General features: G+C 60.5%; 1 protein-coding gene across 1 annotated transcript in view; it reads left to right on the forward strand.

The window, feature by feature from the left end:
* The first annotated feature begins 1,149 nt into the window (after positions 1-1,149).
* The window catches only part of AKAP8L (A-kinase anchoring protein 8 like), a 19,247-nt gene continuing 9,549 nt past the window's right edge, over positions 1,150-10,847 (forward strand). Inside the window, exons 1-8 of the mRNA XM_039378703.1 lie at positions 1,150-1,244; positions 3,638-3,670; positions 4,505-4,727; positions 5,805-6,390; positions 7,649-7,772; positions 8,769-8,865; positions 9,152-9,155; positions 10,108-10,144. Of these exons, the coding sequence (XP_039234637.1) occupies positions 1,166-1,244; positions 3,638-3,670; positions 4,505-4,727; positions 5,805-6,390; positions 7,649-7,772; positions 8,769-8,865; positions 9,152-9,155; positions 10,108-10,144 (1,183 nt within the window). The 5' untranslated portion in view covers positions 1,150-1,165. The remainder of the gene's footprint in view (positions 1,245-3,637; positions 3,671-4,504; positions 4,728-5,804; positions 6,391-7,648; positions 7,773-8,768; positions 8,866-9,151; positions 9,156-10,107; positions 10,145-10,847) is intronic.

Here is a 10,847-nt window from a genome sequence, read left to right on the forward strand (position 1 = left end):
CCGCGGGGTCCCGGCCGCCCTCGGCCCCTCAGGGCCCCTCCGTGTCCTCCACGCCCCCGGTGTCCCCCCGTCCCCTCACGGCCCGCCGGGTCCCGCTCCCTCCCCCGCCGCCTCACGGACACCCCCGGGGCCGCTGCCGCCCCGTCCCCCGCCGTGCCGCGGACACCCCCGACCCCCCGGTCCCCTCAGAGCCCCCGCCATGTCCCGGTGCCCCCCCCGGTCCCTCACGGCCCCTCCCCGGTGTCCCCCCCCCCCCCCCCTCACCGAAGCTCTGATGGCGGCGCGCCGGCCTCCTCCGTCCCCGTGCGGTACGGCGTCGCGCGGGCCCCGCCACCCGCATCCATTGGTCGCGCCGCCCGCCGCCCCCGCGCTCATTGGCCTCGGCCCGCTCCGCGCCGCGCGAATCGCGCCTCCCATTGGTGGGCGAACGCCTGTCGCTCACCGCGGCCCCCGCTCAGCGATTGGCGGACGCGGGTGTCCAGCTTACGAAGCAGGACGTGGGCCGCCGCGGCTCGCTCTTGTGATTGGCCGCGTGGGGGCGGGCTTGAGCCGCGTTAGGGACCATAGCGCGGGGGCGCGACCCTCTTCGCTGGCCACGCCCCATCCGCAGCGGCGCCGGTTTTCCATTGCTTGGTGGTGTGGAGACCCACGCCCCGTGGGGCGGGCGCGCGGGTGCCCTCACGTGGACGCCCCGGGAAGGGCGGGGTCCACCCACAGGTGACACATGTGGGGGGGTCCCTCGTGTGTCCCCCACCAAACGTGACACACACGTGACACACACCTGACACACACGTGACACAGGTGGGTGACCCCGCCCTTCCCGGGGCGTCCACGTGAGGGCACCCCGCGCGCCCCGCCCACGGGGCGTGGTCTCCACACCACCAGCCAATGGAAACCGGCGCCGCTGCCGGAGGGGGCGTGGCCAGCGACAGAGGTCGCGCCTCCCGCGCTATTGGTCCTAAGCCGGCTCAGCCCGCCCCCACGCCGGCCAATCACAAGAGCGGAGCCGCGGCGGCCACGCCTGCTCGTCAGCTGACACCCGCGTCCGCCAATCGCTGAGCGGGGGCCGCGGTGAGCGACAGCCGTCGCCCACCAATGGGAGGCGCGATTCGCGCGGCGCGGGCCGCGGGCCAATGAGCGCGGGGGAGGCGGGGCGGCGCGACCAATGGGAGCGCGGGGGCGGGGCCCGCGCGACGCCGTTACCGCCCGGGAAGGAGGAGGCGGCGCCGCCATCATGAGCTACGGTGAGGGGGGGGGGGACACCGGGGGGGGGCCGTGAGGGACCGGGGGGGGCACCGGGACATGGCGGGGGCTCTGAGGGGACCGGGGGGTCGGGGGTGTCCGCGGCACGGCGGGGGACGGGGCGGCAGCGGCCCCGGGGGTGTCCGTGAGGCGGCGGGGGAGGGAGCGGGACCCGGCGGGCCGTGAGGGGACGGGGGGACACCGGGGGCGTGGAGGACACGGAGGGGCCCTGAGGGGCCGAGGGCGGCCGGGACCCCGCGGGGTCTCTGAGGGGCTGGGGGGGGTCGGGACCGGGAGGGGCCGGGGGTGTCCGTGACCGCGGGGACCGTGAGGGACGCGGCGGGCTGGGGATGGAGCCGAGCCCCGGCCCGGGGTCAGCGCGGCCCCGGAGGAGCCTCCGAGCACGGTCCGGTTCTGACTGGGACTGGGACAGGGACAGACCCAATTCCTGATGGGAATGGGACAGGGACAGACCCAATTCCTGGTGGGAATGGGACAGGGACAGACCCAATTCCTGGTGGGAATGGGACAGGGACAGACCCAGCTCCTGGTGGGAATGGGACAGGGACAGACCCAATTCCTGGTGGGAATGGGACAGGGACAGACCCAATTCCTGATGGGACAGACCCAATTCCTGATGAGAACAGGACAGACCCAGTTCCTGGTGGGAATGGGACAGGGACAGACCCAGTTCCTGGTGGGAATGGGACAGGGACAGACCCAATTCCTGGTGGGAATGGGACAGGGACAGACCCAGCTCCTGGTGGGAATGGGACAGGGACAGACCCAGCTCCTGGTGGGAATGGGACAGGGACAGACCCAATTCCTGGTGGGAATGGGACAGGGACAGACCCAATTCCTGGTGGGACAGACCCAATTCCTGATGAGAACAGGACAGACCCAGTTCCTGGTGGGACTGGGACAGGGACAGACCCAGTTCCTGATGGGACAGACCCAATTCCCGGTGGGAACAGCACAGACCCAATTCCTGAGGGGACAGGGACAGGGACAGACCCAACTCCTGATGGGAACAGGACAGACCCAATTCCTGATGGGAACAGCACAGACCCAATTCCTGAGGGGACAAGGACAGGGATAGATCCAATTCCTGAGGGGACAGGGATAGATCCAATTCCCGAGGAGACCTGGGACAGGGACAGGGACAGACCTAATTCCTGGGATAGACCCAATCCCTGATGGGTCCAGGGACTGGGACAGACCCAGTCCTTGATGGACTTGGGACAAGGACAGACCCGATTCCTGATGGGACCAGGGACAGGGATAGATCCAGTTCCTGAGGGGACCAGGGACAGGGATAGATCCAGTTCCTGAGGGGACCTGGGACAGGGATAGATCCAGTTCCTGAGGGGACCAGGGACAGGGATAGATCCAGTTCCTGAGGAGACCTGGGACAGGGATAGATCCAGTTCCTGAGGGGACCAGGGACAGGGATAGATCCAGTTCCTGAGGAGACCTGGGACAGGGATAGATCCAGTTCCTGAGGGGACCAGGGACAGGGATAGATCCAGTTCCTGAGGGGACCAGGGACAGGGATAGATCCAGTTCCTGAGGGGACCTGGGACAGGGATAGATCCAGTTCCTGAGGGGACCAGGGACAGGGATAGATCCAACTCCTGAGGGGACCTGGGACAGGGACGGGTCTGATTCCTGATGGGACCAGGACAGACCCAATTCCTGATGGAACTGGGACCAGACCCACTTCCTACCAGATCCTGGATTTATTTCCCACTCCAGTTCCACTCAGCCCCCCCCCCCCCATTTCCACTCCAACCCCCACCTGTCCCTCCCCTCTGTGCCCATTTAATGTCATTTGGCCTTTTTTCCCCCCCTTCATTTTGCCATTTTTATTCCTTTTCTGGCTCCTGGAGCGGCCTCTCTTCCCCTGGGGCAGGGATTCCCCTCTGCATTCCATGGGAACGCTTGGCTGAGGCTGGAGCGGTGACACGCTGGGGCAAAGAGAGGGGAAATTAATTAATTAGTTCATTTTTGTGATGGGGGGGCCACTAATTAAGGACAAAATCCCACCAGGAACCTCCAGGTAACATCCCAGGACAAGGAGAGCCAGGACAGGGCACAGGAATGTCGGTCCTGGGATGGCAGGAATGGGATAAAACTTCCCCAAAGCGTCCCGATTCCCCCATTTTAGGCAGGAATTGGGCCTTTCCCGTCGTTTCCACTCCCAAAATCCTCAGCCCTGGAAACTCTTCCCAAGAGCTGGGCTTTGAATTCCAACCTGGGGGGGTTTTGTTGCCCCCAAAAGGTGCTTTTGTGGGGCTGGGGCGACCTCAGAGGGCTGATTCCTGCCAGATTGGGTGGAAAACTGGTGGATTTGGGGCTCTGGGACTGTCCCTGATTGCTTTGGGCTCTTTTCTAGGTTATGGAGACTGGAATTCGGGCACGAGCAGAGGCAAGTGTGGGATGTTCCTCCCTCCCCCTCCGGAGCCTTTCCCGGGATGCTCCGGGTCGGTGACGTGGCCCTGACCCCCCACGGCCTCTCCCACTGACCATTCCCCCCTTTTTCTTTCCCAAATTCCCACCGGAGCCGACGGAAAATGGCGTTGCTGGAACGGGAAAACTGTTCTGGGCAGAATATTTGGGGGTTTTGGGGGGTTTTCCTCTCCAAACAAACGTTGGAGAGGCAGCAGATCCCAAATTCCCCCTCGGCACAAAATAAAAGCCCGAGGGAGAAAAGCCCAAATTTTAAGGTGTTTAAACTAAAAAAAAAAAAAAAAAAAGCTGGGAACACATCTTGGATATTTTGTGTCGTGCCCATGGTTATTCCCATCCCAGTTATTCCCATCCCAGTTATTCCCATCCCGGTTATTCCCATCCCAGTTATTCCCATCCGTGGTTATTCCCATCCCAGTTATTCCCATCCCAGTTATTCCCATCCCAGTTACTCCCATCCCAGTTATTCCCATCCCAGTTATTCCCATCCCGGTTATTCCCATTCCAGTTATTCCCATCCCAGTTATTCCCATCCCAGTTATCCCCATCCGGAGCCGTCGGATGGAGGCTCTGCCTGGAGTTTTTTTGGGATCTGTACGAGGAAATCGTTCCCTAAAACCTTTGGGAGCTCAAAGGTTGAAAATCCCGGGTGAATTAAACAGAAAATTGGGGTTTGTTGTTGTTTGGCTTTTTTCAATAATTTTGACTTTGAACGGAAACCGCGGCCGGGAACGATCCCGACTCCCGGCTCTTCCCGGCTCTTCCCGACTCCCGGCTCTTCCCGTCGCTCCAGGTTACGAGGGCTACAATTATGGCTACGGCTACGGGCAGGACAGCTCGGGGGGGTACGGCTACGGCGTGGCCGCCGGCAATTCCTGGGAAATGGGCAACTCCGACGCCGACGCGGCGCCCGAGAGCGGCGACGGCCTCGGCAAGATGAGCCAGCGGCTGGACGTGGGATCCCACCCGGATTCCGAGGGGATGCCGGGGGGACGCTACGGAGCCGTCGGGGACAGGTGAGTCCCGCCCCCCCCCTTCCTGCCTTTCCCAGCTGGAAAATTGGGGCTGACGCCGACTTTTCATCCCCGTCTCGCCAAACAAAAAACCCCGTCCCTCCAACCCAACCCATTCCACGATCCCGTGGGATCTCACCCGGGGCCACGGCTCAGGGGTGGACATGGCGGTGCCGGGTTGATGGTTGGAGATCCTTCCAACCCAACCCGTTCCATGATCCCGTGGGATCTCACCCGGGGACGCGGCTCAAGGGTGGACATGGCGGTGCCGGGTTGATGGTTGGAGATCCTTCCAACCCAACCCATTCCATGATCCCGTGGGATCTCACCCGGGGATGCGGCTCAGGGGTGGACATGGTGGTGCCGGGTTGATGGTTGGACTGGATGGTCTTGGAGGTCCTTCCAACCTGAACCGTTCCACGATCCCGTGGGATCTCACCTGGGGACACGGCTCAGGGGTGACCACGGTGGTGGGTGGATGGTTGGACTGGATGATCCTGGAGGTCCCTCCAGCCCAACCCGTTCCACGATCCCGTGGGATCTCACCCGGGGACGCGGCTCAGGGGTGGACATGGCAGTGCCAGGTTGATGGTTGGACTGGATGGTCTTGGAGGTCCTTCCAACCTGAACTGTTCCACGATCCCGTGGGATCTCACCTGGGGCCACGGCTCAGGGGTGACGAGGGCAGTGCTGGGTTGATGATTGAACTCAATGATCTTTGAGGTCCTTCCAACCCAACCCATTCCACGATCCCGTGGGATCTCACCTGGGGACGCAGCTCAGGGGTGACCACAGTGGTGGGTGGATGGTTGGACTGGATGGTCTTTGAGGTCCTTCCAACCCAACCCGTTCCACGATCCCGTGGGATCTCACCCGAGGACACGGCTCAAGGGTGGACATGGCGGTGCCGGGTTGATGGTTGGAGATCCTTCCAACCCAAACCATTCCACGATCCCGTGGGATCTCACCCGGGGACGCGGCTCAAGGGTGGACATGGTGGTGCCGGGTTGATGGTTGGAGATCCTTCCAACCCAACCCGTTCCACGATCCCGTGGGATCTCAGGGCCGTTTCTCCCGCAGGTACGACCCGTACGAGTCCTACGACTCGAGGTCCTCCCTGAACGACCGCGACCTGTATCGGCCGGGCTACGACTACAACGACTACAACGACTACAACGATTACAACGATTACAACGATTACAACGATTACAATGATTACAACGATTACAATGATTACAACGATTACAACGATTACAATGATTATAACGACTACAACGACTACAACGACTACAACGACTACCACGACTACACGGAGTCGGAGCAGGACAACGACGGCGCCTACGAGGGCCCCTACGAGCCCTTCCCCGGGGCCCGGCGGGAGCAGTTCCCGGGCCGGGCGCGGGACGGCTTCGGGCAGCGCGGGCAGGGCTGGGGCCGGGACGGGCGGCCCTCGGGGCCCTTCCCCGGGCGCGGGGCCTGGCACGAGCCCCGCGGGCCCCCCGGCGCCAAACGCCTGCCCTCCCTCTTCTCCCACAACATCCTGCCCCCCGAGCCCGGCGCCTTCCCCGCCAACGCCAGGGGCTTCCCCGGCAACGCGCGCTACGGAGGAGGGATGGTCAGGCAGAGGGTGAAGAGGAACTGGAAAATGTGGGATTGGGATTTTAAGGTGAGTCGGCCCCGCTCGGCTCGTCCCCAGTGGGGAGGGGCGTCAGAATTCCCTACAAATCCATAATTCCGGGCGCTACGGAGGGGGGAGGATGAAGAGGAACTGGAAAATGTGGGATTGGGATTTTGAGGTGAGCGGGGGTTTATAGGGGGGTGTGGGCCCAGCTCGGCTCGTCCCCGGCACACCCCAGTGGGGAGGGGCTTGAGAATTCCCTACAAATCCATAATTCCGGGTGCTATGGAGGCAGGAGGATGAAGAGGAACTGGAAAATGTGGGATTGGGATTTTAAGGTGAGTCGGCCCCACTCGGCTCGTCCCCAGTGGGGAGGAGCGTCAGAATTCCTTCCAAATCCATAATTCCTGGTGTTATGGAGGAGAGAGGATAAAGAGGAACTGGAAAATGTGGGATTGGGATTTTAAGGTGAGTCAGCCCCGCTCGGCTCGTCCCCAGCACACCCCAGTGGGGAGGGGCGTCAGAATTCCCTCCAAATCCATAATTCCGGGTGCTATGGAGGCAGGAGGATGAAGAGGAACTGGAAAATGTGGGATTGGGATTTTGAGGTGAGTGGGGGTTTGTAGGGGGGTGTCCAGCACATCCCCAGCACACCCCAGTGGGGAGGGGCTTGAGAATTCCCTCCAAATCCATAATTCTGGGTGCTATGGAGGGGGGGGATGAAGAGGAACTGGAAAATGTGGGATTGGGATTTTAAGGTGAGCAGGGGTTTATAGGGGAATGTGGGCCCAGCTCGGCTCGTCCCCAGCACACCCTGGATGATCCTCGTGGGGCCCTTCCAGCTTGGGATATTCCATGATTTTGGAGCTCAGGGAGTGTTTGGACTCGATGATCTTCATGGATCCTTTCCAAATCAGGATATCCCAAGATTTTAGAGCTCAGAGAGTGTCTGGATGAGGCTCTTGGGCACTTGTTGGGATTTCGGGCAGGGATTGGACTGGATGATCCTCAGGGGTCCCTTCCACCTTGGGACATTCCATGATTTTGGAGCTCAGGGTGTGCTTGGACAAGGCTCTTGGACACATGGTGGGATTTTGGGATGTCCTGAACAGGGATTGGACTGGATGATCCCTGTGGGTCCCTTCCAAATCCGGATATCCCAAGATTTTCGAGCCCAGGGAGCGTTTGGACGAGGCTCTCGGGCACTTGGTGGGATTTTGGGCAGGGACTGGACCGGATGATCCTCACGGATCCCTCCCAGCCGGGGACATTCCCTGATTCCCTGCTCCTCTGTGCCCTCTCCCAGCTGCAGAGGAAGAAGCTCCGGCGGGATCCGGGGGCCAGGAAGCGGAAGCAGCCGAGCAGCTCCGAGGAGCCCGACGGAAAAGCCGCCAAGACCGACGGATCCGACAATTCCGACTCGGACAACGGTGAGGGCGGAGGGGGGGGACACAAACACGGCCCCACTGCCTGGATTTGGGGTCACCTGGGATTTGGGGACACACACACAGCCCCCCCTGGGGTCACCTGGGATTTGGGGACACACACACGGCCCCCATTGGGGTCACCTGGGATTTGGGGACACACCCCCCCCCACTGCCTGGATTTGGGGATTTGGGGACACACACACGGCCCCCATTGGGGTCACCTGGGATTTGGGGACGCACACACACCCCATTGGGGTCACCTGGGATTTGGGGACACACACACCCCCCACTGCCTGGATTTGGGGATTTGGGGACACACACACGGCCCTACTGCCTGGATTTGGGGATTTGGGGACACACACACACCCCACTGGGGTCACCTGGGATTTGGGGACGCACACCCCCCCCACTGCCTGGGGTTGGGGTCACCTGGGATTTGGGGACACCTCCCTCCCCCCACTGCCTGGATTTGGGGATTTGGGGACACACACACACCCCACTGGGGTCACCTGGGATTTGGGGACACACACACACGCGGCTCCACTGGGGTCACCTGGGATTTGGGGACACACACACCCCCCACTGCCTGGATTTGGGGATTTGGGGACACACACACACGGCTCCACTGGGGTCACCTGGGATTTGGGGACACAAACACGGCCCCACTGCCTGGATTTGGGGTCACCTGGGATCTGGGGGGACACACACACGGCCCCACTGCCTGGATTTGGGGATTTGGGGACACACACACCCCCCACTGCCTGGATTTGGGGTCACCTGGGATTTGGGGACACAAACACGGCCCCACTGCCTGGATTTGGGGTCACCTGGGATCTGGGGGGACACACACACGGCCCCACTGCCTGGGTTTGGGGATTTGGGGACACACACACCCCCCACTGCCTGGATTTGGGGTCACCTGGGATTTGGGGCCACGTTTTTCGGGATGGATCCGGGCCGGGAAGGGCCTCGCCGTGCTCAGGGTGTTGTTCCTTCCAGAGGAGGGCACGGAAGGAGAGTCGGGAGACAAAGAGGAGAAGGAGGGATCCAGAGGGGTAAGGAAAGATTCCAGATGGCTTTTGTGGGATCCAGAGGGGTAAGGAAAGATTCCAGATGGCTTTTGTGGGATCCAGAGGGGTAAGGAAAGATTCCAGATGGCTTTGGGGTGGGAAAGGAGGGATCCAGAGGGGTAAGGAAAGATTCCAAATGGTTTTAGGGTGGGAAAGGAGGGATCCAGAGGGGTAAGGAAGGATTCCAAATGGCTTTGGGGTGGGAAAGGAGGGATCCAGAGGGGTAAGGAAAGATTCCAAATGGCTTTGGGGTGGGAAAGGAGGGATCCAGAGGGGTAAGGAAGGATTCCAGATGGCTTTTGTGGGATCCAGAGGGGTAAGGAAGGATTCCAAATGGCTTTTGTAGGATCCAGAGGGGTAAGGAAAGATTCCAAGTGGCTTTGGGGTGGGAAAGGAGAGATTCCAAGGGGTAAGGAAAGATTCCAAGTGACTTTGGTGGGATCCAGAGGGGTAAGGAAAGATTCCATGTGACTTTGGGGTGGGAAAAGAGGGATCCAGAGGGGTAAGGAAAGATTCCAAATGGTTTTAGGGTGGGAAAGGAGGGATCCAGAGGGGTAAGGAAAGATTCCAAGTGACTTTGGTGGGATCCAGAGGGGTAAGGAAAGATTCCAGATGACTTTGGGGTGGGTCAGAGCTCTGCTTGGTGAGGGCACATCCCGGGGTTATTCCCAAAGGGACTTGGGTTATTCCCAAAGGGAGTTGGGGGGTGGAGGCTGGAGGAGTTGGGATGGGATATTTCCAAGGGGAAAAGGCTTGGAGCCCCCGGGCTCTCCTGCCACCCTTCCTTGGAATGTAAATAAACTGGGAAAACCCCTTGGGAACGTCCCAGAAATGCTTGGAGCCCCCGGGCTCTCCTGCCACCCTTCCTTGGAATGTAAATAAACTGGGAAAACCCCTTGGGAACATCCCAGAAATGCTTGGAGCCCCCGGGCTCTCCTGCCACCCTTCCTTGGAAGATTAAAAAAAGATGGGAAAACCTTTTGGAAACATCCCATAAACTGGAGGAGCTCCATGGAGGGAAAGGCTCCATGGAGGGAAATGTGGGAATTCCAGGGGATTCCCGACCTCCCCCACCAGCCACGGCCTCCAAACACGGCGAAATTCCCGTCCCCGGGAGCCTCAATGAAGGAAAATCCCAAAAAATCAGCTCCCTGGATTTCCCGGGGTTGGGAGAGGCCAAATCCCAGGGAAATGGTGCCCAGGGAAGGGTCTGGAGCAGCTCCCAGACCTTCCCGGGGGGGTTTGACTTCCCAATGTTGTGTTTTCAGGAAGGGGAGGACGAAGAAGGAAGAGACTCCGAGAGAGGTGAGTGGGGGGTTGGGCTCCAAAGCTCCACATTCCAGGGCGGGTATCCCGATAAATCCGGGCGGATCCCGTCCTCTGGGAGCAGGGAATGCTGGAAATCCCTGCTGGGGAAGAGCAGGATCCCAAGCTTTTGGGATGGGGGAGCTGCTGGAATCGGGTCGGAGCTCCCGCCGGGCCTTGGATTGGAGTTGTTTTGGGGCTGGAAAAGATGGAATTTCCCTTCTTGGAGAGGTGGGGCTGGAAAAGATGGAATTTCCCCTCTTGGAGAGGGGGGGCTGGAAAAGATGGAATTTCCCCTCTTGGAGAGGTGGGACTGGAAAAGATGGAATTTCCCATCCTGGAGAGGTGGGACTGGAAAAGATGGAATTTCCTGTCCTGGAGAGGTGGGGCTGGAAAAGATGGAATTTCCCGTCCTGGAGAGGTGGGAGCGGCGGGAGAAGCACCACAATTCCCAAAGAAAAGCAGGAGAGGGCTGGGAAGAAACCTCCTGGTGGGACCCTGGGATGCTCCAGCAGCTCCTCCATCCCAAAAATCCACACCGGGAATGGGTTTTTCCCGGATCCCAAGTTTCTCCTCTTGTCCGGGTCCACTTGGAGGCGGAAAAATCCGAGTGGGTGGGGCTTGAAACCAGCAAATGTGGCACTAATTAGTCCTGAAACCAGTAAATGAGTCACTAATTAGTCCTCAAACCCAACAAATGTGT

Source organism: Pipra filicauda, unplaced genomic scaffold, assembly GCF_003945595.2.
Source record: "Pipra filicauda isolate LSUMZ 115617 unplaced genomic scaffold, ASM394559v2 scaffold1441_size46269_pilon, whole genome shotgun sequence".
NCBI classification, from domain to species: Eukaryota; Metazoa; Chordata; class Aves; order Passeriformes; family Pipridae; genus Pipra; species Pipra filicauda.